At 30.1% G+C, this 20,394-nt stretch overlaps 1 protein-coding gene across 3 annotated transcripts in view; it reads left to right on the top strand.

The window, feature by feature from the left end:
- Window positions 1–12,738, top strand: part of LOC129920280 (GAS2-like protein pickled eggs) — a 202,542-nt gene extending 189,804 nt beyond the window's left edge. For all 3 annotated transcript variants that reach the window (XM_056001599.1, XM_056001600.1, XM_056001601.1), the window contains exons 8-10: window positions 2,236–2,419; window positions 2,505–2,901; window positions 11,484–12,738. In XM_056001599.1, the coding sequence (XP_055857574.1) occupies window positions 2,236–2,419; window positions 2,505–2,901; window positions 11,484–12,574 (1,672 nt within the window). In that variant the 3' untranslated portion in view covers window positions 12,575–12,738. The remainder of the gene's footprint in view (window positions 1–2,235; window positions 2,420–2,504; window positions 2,902–11,483) is intronic.
- Window positions 12,739–20,394: the final 7,656 nt, after the last annotated feature.

The following is a 20,394-nucleotide window of genomic DNA, read 5'->3' as shown; positions in this document are numbered from 1 at the left end:
ACACTAAGGTTTAAACAACTTTTTCAAAAAAGCCAAAACATTTGACCACTTTTGCTCGTCACTGTATATACTTTAATTTGATGTCGAAGTTTGGCAAATAACGAAAAAAATAGAATTTTTGAACTTTGACAGCTTATAAATCTAGGTGGTTTAACCGAGTTCCATGTTTTATACATTGTTGAAAAGGTATATTTGTCTCCTATCAGAAACTGTAAAAAAATCGAAAATGGGTAAAAATTTGACGAAGCTAGATTTTTTTCAATGGCTGAAGATAAAAAAAACCAGATTTTGGTGTTAGGGACTTTTTAAACACCGTTTCGTAATCAGTGCGACTAGCTCTACAAAACATGAAAGGTCTCCGCCCGCGTATATTTTGAGTGTTACACCGTGTTATTATTATAATTTCGTATGTAAAAACAAAAAAAATGTATTTATTTATTTTATCTAACTTAATTGAAGAGAAAAATATACATATCTATATGAATAACAATAATATCAATTAATAATATAATATATAAACCTATGTACAAATTCGACAGTAAAAGTTAAAAACATTCAAATAAATAAACAAATATGTACCTAATAGTTTTAAAAAATAAACGTTTTATTTGCCCAAAAAAAAAATGTTGAAAAAATTTGTTTTTTAAACTACTAAAATAAATATCATCACTGAATACCATAACAAAGAAAAAAAAAGTCGATCAGATTCCTGCGCCTACGAACACTCCTGCAAAAGTTATATAGAATACCAAGTGATGTAGGTAAGATACATATGTAGATGCGCAGAAAGATTGAAAAATTCAACACTGAATATCATACCATTTTTTTCTTCATAAATATACCTACCATGACTCTTGCACATAGAGTAAAACCAACGGAAAACGAAAACACAAAATAAATAGGTAGGTACGTACATGGAATGTAAGAATAACATTATTATAGCGAATTTAATGTACTTTAAGAATTCGCGATGTAGGTATTTACAAAAAATTGGGGTTCCGTTATTCCTGTAGTTTGGATCTCCTAAAGGACCCCCACAAAAAGGTGTCTAGCATTAAGGAAGAGATCTCTTATCCAAATTATTTTAAATAACAAAAAAAAAGATTTTTTTTAGATAGATGAATATGAATACTGGTATAAATCGATGGGATAGTCAAAATTTTGACAAAATGGTGGCTTCACGAAGAAAAAAAATTTTTTTTCTTTTCACTTTAAAGTACATAGTTCAAAAATATAAATTATTGTCTTATTTCTTGCATCAGTAATAGATGAAAAAAGTGTCTAGATCGTGTAGGTATTTCGATTCGATCGGTCCAGCTCTGTAAGATCTTAAGTTTTTCACATTGCTGCCACAAATGCATGGATTCCATCAGTTTTTTTAATCAGTCATATTTTACAATAATTCTTCTTTCACATAACTATTAAAAATGAGTTATAACCGTTGAACAATGGCTATAAAAAAAATAATTTAACTTTTTTAATGCAAAGTAGACAAAAAAAAATCCGCCTCATCACGTCAGGGGGCAAGACCGTCTATAGAGACGATTTAAGGCTCCTTTAAAATCAAAGCTTTTTACGGCAAGAATATACCAAAGATGTGCATACATTTTTCATTTTACTTTACTTGAAGTTTAATAAGCAAAAAATATCTGAAATTAAAAAAAAAATCAAAAATCTCATACAAAAAAAATTTGTTTGCGTGTTTTTGGACCATTTATGAATGCGGGTATTTTTGGCTCCAAGATTGTTCAAAATCGGCTCCTTGTCTCTTAAATATTTTAGCAACACTGCTGAGACTATTAATAAATTATCTTGGCGTTTAGTTTTTTTTATTTAATGCATACCAATGTACTGCTTCGCCTTGATGACTATCATGGTCAAAAAATTATTTTGAAGTTCAAACATTAATCTTTAAAAATAGACTTGTTCTTTAATCTTTCACATAACCTAAAAAACCATTTGCTCAACGATGTATAATTAATTCGAATAACACTCACACCCTACCACGGTCAATTGACGCTATTAGCATTATTATGTGATACATATTGCCTTTGACATGTAATAGGAGTATTGCCTGTCAGCTTTATATTGACGACTTCATAAGAGCACAGACACAGGAAGCCAGCTAATTCGTAACGACTTGACACGAATTGAAATTTAATATGATATAAAAATGTACATAGTTTAATTTTTTCTATTATTATGTTTTTACTTAATTATTTCTATTATTTTTAGATCACCACCTTCGACCAGAAAGAATGTATCGACCTTTAACAGTTCACCAAATAACTCACCATCTGTTAATGGTGTCAGCAACTTGTCACCCAGTGCCGCTGGCAAAACACGCAGTCGTAGTCCCACGCCACAGAGAAAATATCTTAAACAACTAAATCATAGTTCCAGCAATGACAGTAGTAACGTAAGTTTTGTAGTCCTATAATACTTGTTTAATGTTTTTTTTATTAATTTAACTGTCCTTTTTGGATTGCTGGTTATAATCTTAGGAAAAATTACACACACCATCACAAATTGCTGCACCCAATTTGGCCAGGCGTTCAATGTCGCCCAGCCCTCGGCGTCTTATTGACATGAGGAAAAAACAAACATCTCTAGAATCGTCTAGTGGACCAAAATCTTTACCAACAAATACGGTGGATATGTCCGTCAATCATGTGCAATTCGAAAGCTTAAGTTTGGCACAGGCCGAGGTCATAAGCCCACCAAATAGCAGTGGAACGCTTAGTAATGAAACGTCTAGCAGTACCAAATTTGAAAACATCAGTGATAATGGTAGTGAAATAAGTGATGAAGGATATCGTAGTTTGGGTTTGATTCAGTCTAACGCACAGAAAAGAGAATCAATTCATAGTCAAACCTCAATCGATGATGCTGAAAATACCGGTAATTTGAGTTCAATTGTTTTTTAACCGTATAATTCTGTGTATCGAAACTTTCCGATTATGTTAGGGTAAAACCATTGAATAATTATATATAGAAGTGACACCGATAGTTTCTAGCGCCACTCTATTTTATTTTTTTCGGCAATCAGATGTACTAAAAAATCCCCAAAGAGAATGGAGCTTGTCCTAGAAAATTATGTTTTAAAAAAATTGTTAACAAAAAAGGAAATTTCATTAATACAAACATAAGGAAACAAATATCAAATAAAAATAAATCGTATCGACACGTCGACATCCTATAAATGAAAAAAAAATAATGAAATTTTACCCATACATACAAAATTACACAAATATCAAACAAAAATATTGAAAAGTTAGTTGACATTATAAATGTATCCATAGTAACTAGAAAAACTAGAAACTAAAAACAAGAAATTTTTATTAACGACGAGAATTTGAACAAAATTAAATAATATTGTTGTATATCTTAGGCACGTTATAGCTTATAGGGCATGAAAGTTACCCTTATTTCAATAGCCCTACTAGCGTAGGTGACAAGGTGATTGCTTTTTAATTTTGCTCTCTGAGTTCGTATCCCCACAGAGATTGCTATTTTTTATATTATATTTTTTTTTGGCAATATACATTAGGGTGCTTCTTAAAAATCAATTTTCGAAATTTTAATGGGACACCCTTTCATTTTGTTCGTCCTGCCTTAAATATAAATTGGGTAAAATTTGGGCCAGTTTACACACGTTCTAGGGGTCGCTACCACAATTATTCAAAGTTTTGAAAAATACACCAAATTTTGTTTTTTTTTCCCAAAATTTTAAAATTTGTTATCAGAATTAAGTACTTTATATTAAATCTTAAGCTGTTTTGAAAGAAATTTTGATAAAAACTACAGCGGAATAAAATTTTTTAAATATTTTTGAATTCGACATTTTTTTTTTGTGTTATTCTGTAGAATAGCTAACTAAGTGATCTTTCTTAATTGAAAAATTCAATGTTTTTATCTGATTGTTTATGAGCCTAATATCTTTATTCGTCAGACAGTTAACTGACTGTTTATTAAAAGATTGAAAAATCGGGTCTTAAGCGTAGATACTTTGTATTGTAACAAAAAAATTTTTGTTGAAATTGATCTTTTTTTTTACTTAGGTAAATCTTTAGTGAATGGTAGCGACCCCTAAATTTTAATATTAAAATCGGAAAAAAAATACCATATACTATGCTTATATGGTAGAAAAAAAAAAAAATTTCGACCATATAAGAAGCACCCTAATATACATATTATGAAATGCGTAACAATTAGAGCCGTTTTTTGCTGAATCGAAACTTAAGCATTTAATTACAACATAAATCCTTATGTGACAGTTTACGCCGAAGAAAAAGTAGAGCATAAAAGTTTATGTTCAAAATAAATTATTTAAGGTTCGTTTTAGCAAATTGCCCTTAATGAAAAAAAGAAAAGCGTTAAAAAAACTCAACGTAATATAGTAAATCAGGTAAGAGCTCAAACCAATAAGTCGATTTGGCTCAAACTTATGGTTTATTTTTGATTCCAAGGAGGGGAAATTGAAATTTTTTAACGGTACCAACTAGAGATGCTGCGAATAATGATTCGGCCGAATACCTATCATTCGACCACGCTTATACATTTACTTACTATTAGGCTAACCAACACCTGATAACTTTACTTCATGATGATAAAAACATTTGACGGAGATGGAAGTTATAATTGCACCAAGGAATTCTGAATAAGAAGTTTTATTCACCAAAACTTATCATTAGTAAATTTTATTTTCTACGGGCCTTGCCAATAATCAAATTTAAGACCCACTTAAATATTTAACTGAATTATACATATTTCACCCTATCAATAAACCATTTAATACTCAGGTACAAGGCTAACGCTCATCTAAATTTAATAATTGAATTTCATAACGAGTGTAGCTTTTAACATGAGTTTTTTTTTAATACACTAGCCCAAAAATTTAAAGGCACAAAGCAAAATTTGTGATAGCTCCAAAACAAGTACCTATTCAATTTGATTTCTTCTACTAAGATATATTGTGAAAAAAAAATTTCAAAATCAAAAATAAAATTGGTATGCAATTCCGTAGAAATCATTAATCAACATTCACTAAAATGTCAAAAAAATTTAATTTCCGTTTTTCGAAAATTTGATTTTTCAAAAAAAGTATTCAATTTTTTTTTTAAATCCAAAAACTATTATTTTTCCAAAATTTTCTTTCTGTTTCATCTTTAAACTATATAAATGCTTTTGTATAAAAAATTCGTTGAAATTGAATTAGTAGTTTAGCAGAAAATCAGATTTGGAAAAAAAACAGTTCTACGGTAGGTTAATAATAATTTTAAAAAATTTCCATGATTGCCCAAAAACTATTATATAATTTTTTTTTAACAAAATCACTGGTACCGTTCTCGAGAAAATAAACATTTCCGAAATTGGTATATGAAAGGTATCGTTATTTTTGGTAAAAAAAAAAAATTAGTTCTAAAAACCCCTCTGGAGAGTCTCCAAAAAATGCTTCATACCAAGTTTGATGTTAATCGGTAGATCCGTTTAGCTGTAGACAGAGAGATTGACGGATTAACCAAAAAATCTACTATTAGTAGACTACCACCTTCAATGTTTTATTATTAATTATTGTTTCGGTAAACATCCTCATTTACACTCCGCTTCAACTGAATAAGCACACAAATTTTCAAAGATATTTTGTTCATTTTTTCCTAAGATTGAGCTTTCATGAATCATTTGATGATGCTTACCGTTAACTTGTGATGTTGAGAAAACAAATCAGAAAGAATAATTCACAAAGTATACCGCTATTTTTTTTCGTGTTCTCTTACAAAGCGTCCCATATCGAAAAATGCAGTTACCTTAAAAGTTGGTGTGTTCAATTCTCTTTTCAAAATGGTATAATAACATTTGCTTCAAAATTGATGCAGCTGAGTTAAAATTTTTGAATGCATATGGTAGCAGGGTTATTCAAGGTTCCGTAACAAAAGAAAAAAATGAGAAAAATTAAGATTTGTAGTCACGGCACATGAAAAACCGTCACAGGGTGACCATTTTTTCGACTTTTTTTCAAATGCCCATAACTCACAAAATATATGGCTGCGATTTTTTTATTATTTTTCTGATAACTGTAACCACCTACCCTATCTACCGTTTCCATTTCGGCGTTAACTTTTGGGACAGCCTGTATAAGAAATTTTTAAATAGAAAAATAATATATTAAATTACAAATCAAGTTTTATTGCGATGTCGAATAAAAGGGTTATTTGCTTCAAACTACTCATAAAAAGTCATTGCTAAAATTTTTCCGAAACAAGGTTTAAGTCGTTTTTTCAATTAGTCTTCCAGAACCATTCAGTAGATTTGTAAAAGTGTTTTATTCGCAGAAACAAGACAGTTGGAACACTTCTTTAAGCGAAATTCTCTTTCTGATTTCAAATCAGAGTTCAATCAAAATCACTAATGGCCAGTGGCGTATCCAGAAAAAAATTTGGAGGGGGCTAGAAAATTTTTCAAACATTTTTAGAGGGGTACGAAAAATATTTCTCTCTAATTTATTCACCTTTGATCGAGAGTGAAGCGCTGTGTGGTACTGAAAGTGGTATAGTAGCATTTAACTGCTCTCGACGTCGACAGCTTCGTACTACTGTCTCCTGTTTTCAAAGTTCTTGTGTGACAAACACCATTTTCGATATAAACGCCCATGTTCCGCAATTCGACCGAAAGTGAATTGAAATCACTTTTAAATTTCACGTGAAATAAAATATCATATTCTTCATTTGGATAAATTTCAAAAACTTCTAAATTGCTTCGAACTATCATAGCTGAAGGATCATCCTTTTTAATTTTGTTTCTGAACTTAAATTATTACTGCTGGATGCAATTTTATCGGCAATTTTAATGGAAAAAAAAGAATTCAAAAGAAATAAATTGCACGACTGGGGTCGCACGTACTTGCTCTTATGCTTAAAGTAACAATAATGTTAAAGCTTTTTATTCAAGAAATTTAAAATTTCATAAGTAGTATAAAAAAATTAAATCTGTTTTTATAATTAATTAAACTCCGTTTTAAATTATCATAAAAAAAAAAAAAATATGCCATTTTATTTCTTGTATAAAAAGGTATTTTTAGAAAAAAATTTTCGAAAATTGTAGGAGCCGTTTTTTAAAAAAATAATTTTTTATATATAAAAATTTTTTAACATTTTCTAAAAAAAAAGTTGGTATGCCATTTTGAAGAAATAATTAATTTACACATAAAAACTAAATTTCAAAATTTTTCATTGATCCGTTTTCAAAAAATTGATTTTTCAAAAAAAAATTTTGAAATATTTTTAAAAAAACCAAAAATGCGTTTTTTGAAAATTTTCTAAAATTTTATTATTATCTTTACTTACACACTTTTATATACAAATTTTCATTTAAATCGGGTTAATTTTGTACGAGATATTCAGAAACGAAAAAAACCGTTCTATGACAGGTACCGTTAATAACGGTACAAAAAATATTTTTTTTATTTCAAAAGTTGGCTCTTATGTGTAGTACTACACACAAAAATTTTAATCAAAATCGTTAGAGCCGTTTTTGAAAAAAATTAACTTTTCTATTTCAGTTATATGACAGGTACCGTTAGTTTTGGTCATAAAAAAAAATTTCAATTTCCCCTCTAGGGAATCACCAAAAACTGCTAACTACCAAGTTTGAAGAAAATCACTTCACTCGTTTAGGCTGCAGCTCCAGATAGAGACAGACACACAGACAGACAGACAGACAGACAGACAGACAGACAGAATTGCCAGACCCACTTTTTTGGCATTCTCCATCATCGTAATGTCACGTAAAATTGTTATCTGGAGTTTGATTTTTGTTACGAATCCTAAACTTGCCCTATAGTACCTATATCGCAAGTAAAAATAAGGAGGCACAAATAAGTTATGATAATATTTTGTCCAAAAATTATAGATTCATTGAAAAAGGCACCAAATTTAAAAACCGAAATAATGTGAATTTAATTCGATCAGAAAATCTAAATGAGTGAAAAATGCAGAAAGTGAAAGTCTAGAAACTAATTTTCTATTAAATTATTTTAGATGTTTAATTCGAAATATATATTTTTTCGTAATATGTTGCTTTTTTAATCCGAATTCGAAGTCCAAACTGGCATTTGCTGAAAGAAACCATTAGTTACATATATTGACCACTAAGATTTTGAGATATCAAATATTTCTATTTCCAATAGCTTTGAGAAGCATATAATTTTTGAAAAAAGTGTTTATTGAGATTGCATAAGAACTTTTGCAAAATTAAACGGTGATGTTATTCGACGTACGTATTATTCTAAAAAGTGATCTAAAGAATTTCGAATTGGACTTAAATCCGAAAAAAACCACCCAACCCTAAGCTACAGCTAAGGCTCTTACTCAAACAAACACAAATAGCCGTTTCAGAATTTGGAGGGGGCTCGAGCATCTGAGCTGCCCCTAAATCTATAAGATTTACGAACAAGTTTCATCCAAGCATATATGTTCATTACAATGAAATTAGGTAAAAAATAACATGATCTGGAAGGCTTGGGGGGGGGGAATTGAGCCCTCTGAGCCCCCCTTGAATACGCTACTGCTAATGGCGTTTTCGATTGGCCTTCCGGAAGCGTGCAGACGCCTTCTGAAAAAAAAATTCAATTATTCTTGATTTCAAATCACAATTCACTCAAAATTACTTGTATTATATTTAAACGTCATATAATTATAATTAAACGTCATACTAAATTTCCTAGTGGAAAAACAAAACATTTTTATTTGATTATTCACAAATAGGTACATACATATATAAAAATTCAGAATTGAGTGAAAATGATTCAAACTGTTTTATTGGATTTCAGGATGAGTGAATACTTGAGTGAAACTAATCGAAAACGACATAATACATAAATACTTAGGTAAACGTCAAACCAAATTTCCTAATGTAAAAAAATTATTATACACTAATACTGATATAAAATTTCACAACTTAGTGATAGTGAAAGCGATTCAAATGTCTTTATCGATTGGTTTCACTAAAAGATTCACTCATTCTGAAAAAAAAAACACTTTTGGCGTTTTCGATTATCTCTCCGGAAGCGTCCGGAATCATTCCGAAGCCTTCTGAAAGTGTTTTATTCACCCGAGTTTGGCAGGCAGAACGCTCCTCAGAATAAAAATTCTCTTCTTAATTTCAAAACAGAATTCAACTCAGAATTCACTCAAATGTCAAAATAAAAATACTCAATTAGTGTTTTTTGTTTTTCATTCAACAATTTATTGTTTTTTTGAAATTTAAATTAATTACAAATCAAAAATGGATACATTAATGGATAAATTACCATTTTCTTCGAATAATAATTCATAATTTTCCAACTCTAACACCATAACTTTGGTTCGCAAGAAAAAAAAATTATGCAAATATTTGACAATTGAAATTTCAGACAAATAAAAAAAATAGAATTGAGTGGAAGCGATTTGACCTGTTCCATTCGATTTCAGAATGAGTCAATTCTTTAGTGAAACCAATCGAAAACGACATTAGATTCAGGAAAGTCACATCTTTCATAATTCCAAAAATTAAAACAATTTTTGTTTTGTGTTTTTTTTTTTCAATTTGCAACGTCCCTAATACTAATAACTATAAAAAATCCTTTTAAAAATTATTTTTGGTTCATGCTCAGATCGCAAGAGGGAAAATAAATAAATTAAAACAACTCATCCAGAAGCAGACATTCTTAATTCTGAAAAAAAAATCATCATAATATGAATTGCAAAAAAAAACTTCAGACTGAAAAAATAAACTAATTTGGTTTTCAACCATTACCATCACTAAATATTGTTTATTGGCAAAAACATCACATCCAAGCACAAAAATAACATCGACCAACTAAAATATTACTATCAGAACTAATTTTTACTCTTCTCGGGATCATTGGATATCAGAATGAGTTAATATCCATTCAAAAAAATTATAAGGACATTGTTATTAGTATATTTCGACTTCAAAACAGGAAGAAAAAAACGGAATATTAATCGACAGAAGAAAAGAGTTTTCGGAACGGCCTTTCTGGAAGTAGAAGTGAGTGAATTTGTATTCATTCTTGTCATGAAAAACCGACTTTGCTTTTGTCGTTTCATCTGTTTATTTAATAAATGTTTTAACTTTTATCCTAAGGTGCAGTTTTTCAGTGCAAGATTAAATTTTATTCCGAGTTAACTTATTAAACTTGCTGCAGCAACTCTGGATCAATTGAACGAATTCCTTTCATATTTTATTCCTAGAGTTTACTGAGATTTTTAACATGTATATTCAAGTAAAATAGCTATAGGTCGTTTCAAATCAAAAGTCCCATGGAAAATTGAGCAAAAATAAAAAAAACTCATTCGCTTACTGGAAGGAAGCATTTATGGGGCAGCTGAACTTTTTCTAAAATTACGATAAAATAATGAAGAACAGTTCTTGATATCCCTATTTTAATTAATTGATCCGTCTGTGAGATTCACTGGGTTAGCCTCAGAAAGCGGAGGCAAGTCTCCCGGGCTTGCATCACTCGATATCCGCGGACAATACAAAAAACATACAATTATTAAATTATTTATCATTTGAAGGCAGTTGGGATAACATTGCCGAAGATATTATTATAGGACTTGGTGAAGATGGACTAGAAATGTCCAGTTTATATGATAGCAATTCATAACTTAAAATTCTATTCACATCTTTTCATTTGTATAATTGGGCAGTAAATATCTTATTTTTATTTTTCAATTATTTTGGAGTCGTCACCATGGAAATCATTAATAAACAAATTCAGATTTTTCGTTTGTTTATATTTTTCTCTAGCATTTCTTTCATTCAAACAAGCATGATTTGTTGTTATTTTTGAGTTGATTTGTCGCAATGAGCCAATAAAATTGAGTTTTTTGTTTATTTGTTCTCAATTTTATTGGAAGGGAGAAAATAAACTCTGAGTCAGGACTTTTGATTTGAAACGACCTATACCTTTTGGGTTGGTCAAGTTAATTTATAGGACTCACACTTATATATTTTGATTTAACTTAGTGCTAAAAACGGCCCCTTATAGTTAAAAAATTCCAGAAAAATTCAATGTGGTACTTTTAAGCTTTAGGTATTGATTTTTTCTTCTCAGGCTGTTGCTTTTGTATTTTCTTTTATGTTACTTGAAGTTATTGCTATGCAATTATTATGCGGTTTTTTTTTGTTTATAGGTATAATTTAATGTTAAAAAAAAAAAAATACCAATTTGCTATTTGTTTATGATTCAGTGTATTAAAATATAATAATTTTAAAAGGAATCATATTTGATGTACTTTCTAGTTGAGTTTGAGCTTTGGAGTTATTTTGTGTAGATCTTACAAAATCTGAAAATGGCATTTTCACCATGGATTGAGTTAAATTTTTGAGCCACAAAAAAAATAAATTTAATGTCTTTTAGTTGTAATAATATGCCTTTTATTCTTACAATTGTATTAAAGAAAATTATTAATATTTTGCAGCGCGTCAAGACCAGACATCCAGTGACTCCCAATTGTCGCCAATCGATGACGGTACACCCTCAATTAAAACTCCAGAAATTTGTGAAACCGACAACAACATTGATCCTCATTCCTCTCTATCTGAACAACTAGACTCGATTGTTACAATCACACCTTCTTTAGATGGCGAAGAAGTAAATAAATTTGAACAATCAGGTGTTTTTATAACCGAAGATGAAATAACTGTTGATATTGCCAATAATACTGGCCTTCGAAAAACTGGCTTCTCTACAAAAATCTATGGCGAAGAAGACACGAAACCCACTACACAAACTACGGCAAAATGTAAAATTCCCCATTCACCAATTCTCCAAAGAAGGCGTAGCTTGGACAACAGCAGCTGCCATAGTAGCATGGCTGACGTTCGTCAAACTTCAGACATCAGATCTCAAACAGGTGTGCCAGTATTTAATAGAAAAAAACCAGTGTATAGATCGGTAAGAAAACCAAATGAACTTGCTAATGAAGCTCGAAAAACTCCTGGAAAGGATGTCACCAACACATGGAGTGGTCGGGTACCTCCAACTGGCAAAAAACGTCCTACAATGACAGCTGAAACATTTAGCCCGAGCTTCAATCGTAACTCGAAAACGCGTTCATCTCAAATTCTCTATGATAGCAATGGCCGTAGAGTCAAAGGCGGTGCATCACTGACAACATCACCTGTGAAAAATAATGCCTCTTCACCGTTGGCCCAGCAGCTTTTGGAAGCGGCCAATAGTGCTAAAAATGACGCACAAATTCTCGAAAAAATGAAAGCGCTTTTGTCCAGATATTCAACCAGTAACTTAGGAACTCCTCGGGCAGCAAATCTCAAGAAACCCATTTACGATGACTTTACTACAGCCTGGGTCAATAGTAATGGACATTTGGAGAGATCGAGTAGTTGTTCGCCGCCCACAAAAGGTCCTTCTAAGCGAAGTTCGGCCGCTTCATCAAACGATAGTACTCACAGTCACAGTAGAGATGTATCGTTAATTGTTTCACCGAGACGTGATCGGGGCTTGACTAGAATTCCATTACCTACAAGACAACATACTGAGCTTTATTGAGATAAGTAAATCAGAATTCAGAAGTTAATAAAAAAAGCTTTTTGATATGATGAAATTAGTGTAGGGTTCAGGTGAGTTAATGCGCTTTGCTCACAATCTGATCAAAAAAGTAGTAGAATATATTTTGTAGTAATTTTTATACTAAAAAAAAAACAAGTAGAAAAGATAGAAACTGACCTAGAAGGATTTTTTTTATTTTTCACCTTGAGTCGGTTAATCATAACACATTTTCAAACACCACAAACAAAAAACCAAAATCTACACGCAAATTTCCAGACATAGTATTGATAAGTGCTTATCTATCGGATGAAGCATTCGACAGATTAGTTACATTACGAAAAACATAACTTACATTTTAACTTGGCTTTGTTAAATTATTTCAATGCTTTCCTTTTACTTTGCTTCATTATTATTCCCGGGAGATTTGGCAAACATGTTTTCTATGTTAAAAAAAAGTGACATATCTATGTGAAATATCTTCAACTTTTCCTGGATAAAATAAAAACGACGAAGGACAAAATCAATCCGCGGCTTTACCGTGATAACCTTGAATATGAATAATAACGAAAAATGGGAAAGCAATTCGTAGCGAACTCAACTCATATAAAAAATCAATGTTTTTGACAAAAAACTTGAAGTTTATAAAAGCTGCGTTCCTTTGGAAATATTTATCTACTTTTTAGTACTTAAAACTACTTTGATCTACTTTGCTATACTGAAAAAGTAGTTCAAAGCAGCTTTAAGTACTAAAAAGTAGATAAATATTTCCAAAGGAACGCAGCTAAAGTTGTCTTATTATTCAAACTTGCTAACAGATAATGACAGGGTTTATTTGGTACGCGCTAAACATATAGCCCAAAATAAGCTAAGATTCGTTAAAACAGGCTATTAAACTGGTTAACTTGTTTGATTTGTATTTGAAAATAATAAACATCAATCAAAAACAGATGACGACTTGACAGATTAGGTATTTTTATGTTTGCCAAATAATAATAATTGTAGGTAAAATTGATTGCATTAGGAATAATATAATTAAGGAGGATAATGCAACCAATCTATGTTATCATTTATCTTGATTAAGTTGTATGAATTTGTAACAAATATTTTGTATGTAGGTAAGTCAATAATCTTCCACGCAAGTACCAGCGCCCAAATAAAATCTGCAGAAAGCAGTTTAAAGAGTGAAATGAATCAAAAGAAGTGTTGTTTATTTAAATCATCGGTGCTGTTAATCTGAGTTAGACAATTTATTAGCAATCCCCAACCCCATCTCTTCCACTTGTAGGTTAGTTTCCAAAATTTAAGGACTATATATTAAACATAATCTCCAACTATAACCATCCCATATGTACTCTACAATTTTTTCTCTTCACCTTTGGTATAATTATCTAAACACTTTTTTCTTTCAAGCAACAAATAATTATAAACACAAGGTCACACAATAAATAAGCATTATAATACTACAACAGAGTTAATTATGACCAGTATAACTATGTATTTTTTTTTTTTTTTTTGTTACATAAATATAATTATCATTATTATAATTTATAGGTTAAATCAATAAATGTATGTAAGGGTAACATATTAAAAATAAAATGAAAACAAAATTTTTGATTTAAATTTTGTATTTATACCTACTGAATATAGCTTTTAGCCATCGAGTTGACACATTTTGATGATTACAAAAAAAAAATTAAAGTTATTTTATACAAAGATATATAAAATACAACAAAAACAAACAAACCGAAACCAATAAGTTCCCAAATATCACAATAAAATTGTTAAATATTTTTTTATTAATACATATTTTGTTTAAAAATATCTATGCAATGTTTTTTTTTTAGTTTGATTTTCTTTTTTTTTTGTAATTTAAGTATAAAACATTATATTAAAATGTATTTTAAATACATACAGGGTGTCCCAAAAGTAATGGATCAAACGAAATATGGTGATAGGCCTCCTTAAGGGCTCTCAGAATTTGGTAACTTGTTCATCCCAAATCCTTACGGTTTTCGATTTAATGCAATTCTTGTGAAATTTCAAAAAATCCCTAGTTGGCAACAGTATTTTGCTTCCTGCGCCCATTATTGATTTTTGTTTTCTAAAATTCTTTTACAAAAACATTGGCAAATAATAAGGAACAATTAATTAATCAAAATAATTTTTATTCCATACGCCATTTCGCTGCAAATTAACTAACAGTTTCAAGTTTGATAAAAAATCAATTTTTAACTTTTATTTGAGAGCAACACGGCGACAAAAATTTCTACGGTGTGAGAATGGTTTATTATTTTAAAAAGTTGCCCTGCTATTGTAGTTTTCAAAAATGTATAAAAGTTTCCAAAGTTGAAGTTAGATCAGAAAATATTACAATTTGAATTCAACAAAACAGGGTTTTTCAGAACAAAAAACAACCAAAAATAAACACATTTCTCGAACTGTTATTTGTTTATTTTTGTTTGAACAAAAGCGTCTATTTTTGTTTGTATTTTTGCTGTGAAAAACCCTGTTTTGTTGAATTCAAATAGTAATATTTTCTGATCTAACTGCAACTTTGGAAACTTTTATACATTTTTGAAAACTACAATAGCAGGGCAACTTTTTAAAATAATAAACCATTCTCACACCGTAGAAATTTTTGTCGCCGTGTTGCTCTCAAATAAAAGTTAAAAATTGATTTTTTATCAAACTTGAAACTGTTAGTTAATTTGCAGCGAAATGGCGTATGGAATAAAAATTATTTTGATTAATTAATTGTTCCTTATTATTTGCCAATGTTTTTGTAAAAGAATTTTAGAAAACAAAAATCAATAATGGGCGCAGGAAGCAAAATACTGTTGCCAACTAGGGATTTTTTGAAATTTCACAAGAATTGCATTAAATCGAAAACCGTAAGGATTTGGGATGAACAAGTTACCAAATTCTGAGAGCCCTTAAGATCCCCTATCAGCATACTTCGTTTGATCCATTACTTATGGGACACCCTGTATAAAAAAATAAACAATTATTATTATGTTACACAATATTACAAAAAAACTGTCAAAAAACATTAAAAAATAAATAAAACAATCAAAAAACCTCAAAGAATGTCTTTTTTTTATCAAAGGGGTCTTATGCGAGAGTTCGTTTCTTTTTTCGAAGTAATACATTATTTCATCATTTAAAAAGTATTTTTTTAATGTATGCATTTTTTTTTGTTAACTTATAAATATCATCTTCTATGTCCATTTACTTCTTCCGATGAGTTAATTATTTTTGATAATTCAAATTCTGTTTTGTTTGGTAGACACATTACAACTGCAATCAAAAAATAATTTTATTTTGTCTATGTTTATTTAAATTAAAATTTTGAAGTCTTAAATGAAAGAAAAAAATGAATTGCAGTAACCACTTTACAGCTCCTATATTCTTATGAGTCACGGCATTTGACAAGTTTTATATTAAACACTCATTTTTCATTCAGAAAAGCTGTAAGCTTACTTAAACTTATACAGGGTGTCCCAAAAGTAATGTTTCAAATGAAATATGCTGATAAGGACTATCATTTCATCCCAAATTCTTACGGCTTTCGATTAAATGCAGTTCTTGTGAAATTTCGAAAAATCCCTACTTTGAAACAGTATTTTGCTTCCTCTGCCCAAAATTGATTTCTGTTTCTTACAATTCTTTCACTAACACATTACCTAATAACTATGAACAATTAATTAATCAAAATAATTTTTATTTCATACGCCCTTTCGATTGAAATTAATCAACAGTTCAAAGTTTTATAAAAACTCAATTTCTTACTTTTATTTGGGAGCAACACCGCGGAAAAGAATTGTATGGTCATACTTATTTTAAAAACTTGTGCTGTTATTGCAGTTTTCAAACAAGTGTAAAGCCAGAACTATAATTGTCGGATGTGTCGGACGAAACGGAGAGGAACAGCGCTCACAACCACCAGGGCCGTCTTTAACTATCCTGGGGCCCTTCGGCACACAAGAATTTGGGGCCCTTTTTGAAAGTAAAATAAGTACAATAGTTGGCTAAAATGAAAATATGAAATGATGAAATGATTTCTCAAATTACTGTCAAATATGGCATGTTTACAAATACCCCACCAAGTTTGTGTTTTTTTTTTTACAAATTCGGGGTAAATGTAAACGGTGGTTTAAAATTTAGAATTTCCTCTTTATCATATGGATAACGACTTGAAAAACGTTCAAGAAGGTATTTGACAAAAACTTTTTCAAATTCCAATAAAAGTTTTTGTTTTCTTCCTTTGATTCTTTATATAGACACCCAATATGCATCCTGGGCAGCTCTGAACGTCATATTTTTTTTACGTCAAAGACCGATTTTGCAACATCATTCACTGAAAATGATGGTGTTGGCTACTTTAAAATGTGACTCCGCGGCACTTTAGCAATAGTAATTGACTAAAAATACTTTATTTTTATTAAAAATAATTATTTCAGCAAAAATATATGTTTATATTTACCCCCAGAATACGTTGTTTACATTTACCCATTATTAAAAATATTCTGGGGTAAATGTAAACACATGCAAATCGACATAAATGTCCTATATTTTAAAATTTGTTTGTTTCACATAGGATCTACATCAAAATTCAAAACTAAAAAGTATTTGCAAGTTATACTGACTTAATTGAATCTGCAAAAATATTTAATATTTCTGAAAGACTAACGACTTGTTTGGCACTTTAAAAAATTATCTTTCACGGAAAATACGCTCGTCGAATGAATTCTCTTTTGACAGCAATGAACTTTACATATAAGTTAAAAGATACATGCGTCCGCAATTTGTATTTATGTATGCATCAAAGAGATTTAAATGAAGCTTGTTATGAGCCATGTTTTCATTTACCCCTGTTTACATTTACCCACATTGACCCTACGTGATTTCCAAGAGCCGTTTTTTTATTTTATTTTAATGTCTACTTTTTAACGGATATTTCCAATATAAATTTTTCGAGTTATTGCAATTTTCTCAAAAACGGATAACGATTTTGATTTGAAAAAAAAAACATGTAATGCTGTTTTGTTTTTTAATACGAATCTACACATATTCTTATACTGACTTTTAGCACGCGCTACAAATTTGACAGTTTTGCATTCGTTGTTTTTATTAATAAATAATAAATAATTATAATGTCTTATTTTTTGGAAAATTGAATTTGGGTTTGGTCGTTTGGATTTAAAATTTTGTCCGCATACAACGCCACATAATTTGTTTTCATTTTGAAAACATATATTTTCCGTATAGGTGTAGAAAAAACTAAATTTTTTTTTGGTAGATGGTCTGCCCGAAAAAAATGTTTTGAGAGAAATTTTAGTTGCTTCGGGGCCCCCCTAAGAATTGGGGCCCTGGGCACGGGCCCCGTGTGATCTTATGGTAAAGACGGCATTGACAACCACACTCGACGGATGAAAACTTGTCAAAAAGTCAAAGAAAACAACAAAAACGTGGATTTGGCATTAGCACCCAACTGTTTCTCCAATTATAGTTCTGGCTTAAAAGTTTCCGAAGTTGAAGTTAGATCGAAAAAAAATTACATTTTGAATTCAAGAAAACAGTTTTTTCTTTTTTTTTAAAGCAAAAAACAAAAAAAAAATAAACATATTTTCTCGAACTGTTATTTGTTTATTTCTTTTTGAACAAAAGTCTCTATTTTTATTTGTTTTTTTTTTGCTCGGAAAAACCTTGGGGGGGTCTTTCCGTAATTTTTAAAATGATATAATCGAAAAGACGATAATCGTTTCACAAGTTGAGAATCTTCAAAAACATTTGAAATCATGCCAGTTTAAATAAATGAAAGCTTTCTTATTATTAAAAGTTGTATCAGTCTAGCTTACTAGGCCGTGTGTGAATTGGGTTAAATATTGTTGCAAAACAAAAGAATTTATGATGTTTAAAACATTTTATAAACATTTAAAATTTACAAACTTCCAACAAGCGTTGTCCTGTGAATTTTATTTTTGAGTAACCATTCACTTTAAATTTTTTTCATCATCAACAAAACTGAAATACCTATATTGACTATTAATTTTCCCTAATACAGACTTATAATGTTGTAAAAGTTTTTCAAGGTTCTTTCTTTATTTTCAATTCTTGATTAATTATTTAAAAAAATACCTACACAAAACCTGTAAAAAAATTTATCCTCTGAAGATACAAATTTAATCGAGTCCCAGACCAGTTTCAATTTTTGACAGCGAAACATTTTTTTATTCACCTCAATAGTATCAAAAATTTAGCCTCGGATACATATTTAACCCAATTTACACACGGACTTAGAATTTTTTTTTTTTGAGCTTTCTGTTAAGTCAATAAACGATAGCTAAAGAGGTCTCGTTTTCGGAGAATTTCGTTTTATGTTCGATTTAACCCAAGTTTTCATGAATTTATTTCAGTCATCGTTAACATTGCAAACGACACAAACAAAATGGTTGAAATGTCTGCTAAGTGTTAATGAATAATGGAAGATACAACAAAAAACTTTTTTTATATATCAGAAAACGAAAAAATTGTGATTTTTTTTCCTGTGAAAAAATCGTTAGTTTAAAACCGTGGTTTGTCTGCCCAAGGTTAGTCCAGGATACCCCAACTTTTATTTCCGCTAGTCTACGCTTATTTTAAAAATTATAGAAGCATTAGTTTTTATTTACCGCAAAAAATAGTACGCATACACCACAGTGACCTTTTTAATTTATAATTTAGTAAAAATAAATCAGGTCCGTCAAGATAGCACCCACACCCCCAAATTTTCAAAATCTGAGTATGCAGTAATTTGTTGCTAATTTGTTGCTAATTAATTGCTCTAATCTCGAATTTGTTGCTCCCCTCCTTCCCCCTCAAAATTGATGTAAATGGTGTAGATAGCACCCACACCCATTAAAAACCCAACATTTCAAAAAAATTTAACAACATTAAAAGCACAAGTTTGTGGAAATCAAAAGATTGTAAGGTATCTAAGGAAAACCGTCTGGCAGGTAAAGTTAAAAAAAAATTAAGCATGGGCAAGAATTATGGAAACACCTAAATGTCAAATATCTAAGGATTGAAACAAGATATCGACATAAATTAAATGCAGTTACAAAAGGTTAGTGTTTTATATAAAAACTAAATTATTAACGAAGTTTTTAAGTGTAGTATTAGAATTTAAATTTCTATTGAAATGGGTCAGGGGATGTCAAAGTAGCATTTTCTTCAATCCAGCATAAACAACGTCATTATTAGAGAAAAGTTCTTAGTTTGAGTGCTCCATAGCTTTTAAGGTTCAAATAGGTTCTAAAATATATAACAAATACAAACAAGTTGTAAAAGAAATTTGGGCGGGATTTTACACAATTTAAAAAATCTGATTTTTTGCGAAAATGTGCATTTTTCGGAGCCTTCCCGATTTCGTTTTTTCCATTGACGACTCAAAATAGGGGATCAGATCAGGTTCTAGAGACCACTCAGCATAAGTTATGAGCAGTACTTAGTGAAATGAAAAAGATTAAGTCAATTCAGATGGGTTCTAACGCCTCATAAAATATCGATTTTCGTAAAAAACGAGCAATCTTCAGAGGCTTCCCGATTTTTATTTTTCCATTGTCGAATAAAAAAAAAGTATCAGAATATGTTCAGAAGACCACAAGGCATAAACCATGAGTTGCACGCAGTGATCTGAAAGAAAAGTCCAAAAACGTTCCACTCTAATGCAGAGGTACGTGGGATCGATTCCTGGCCGGGCCATGTGATGAAAATAAAAAAATGTGTTCTTTTTCAATTAAAATAATATTCTCATCATTTCAGAACAACAGAAAAAGCAG

The sequence above is a fragment of the Episyrphus balteatus genome, chromosome 4, assembly GCF_945859705.1.
Source record: "Episyrphus balteatus chromosome 4, idEpiBalt1.1, whole genome shotgun sequence".
NCBI lineage: Eukaryota > Metazoa > Arthropoda > Insecta > Diptera > Syrphidae > Episyrphus > Episyrphus balteatus.
The sequence above is the reverse complement of the archived record's forward strand: the minus strand, read 5'-3'. Positions and strand labels throughout refer to the sequence as shown.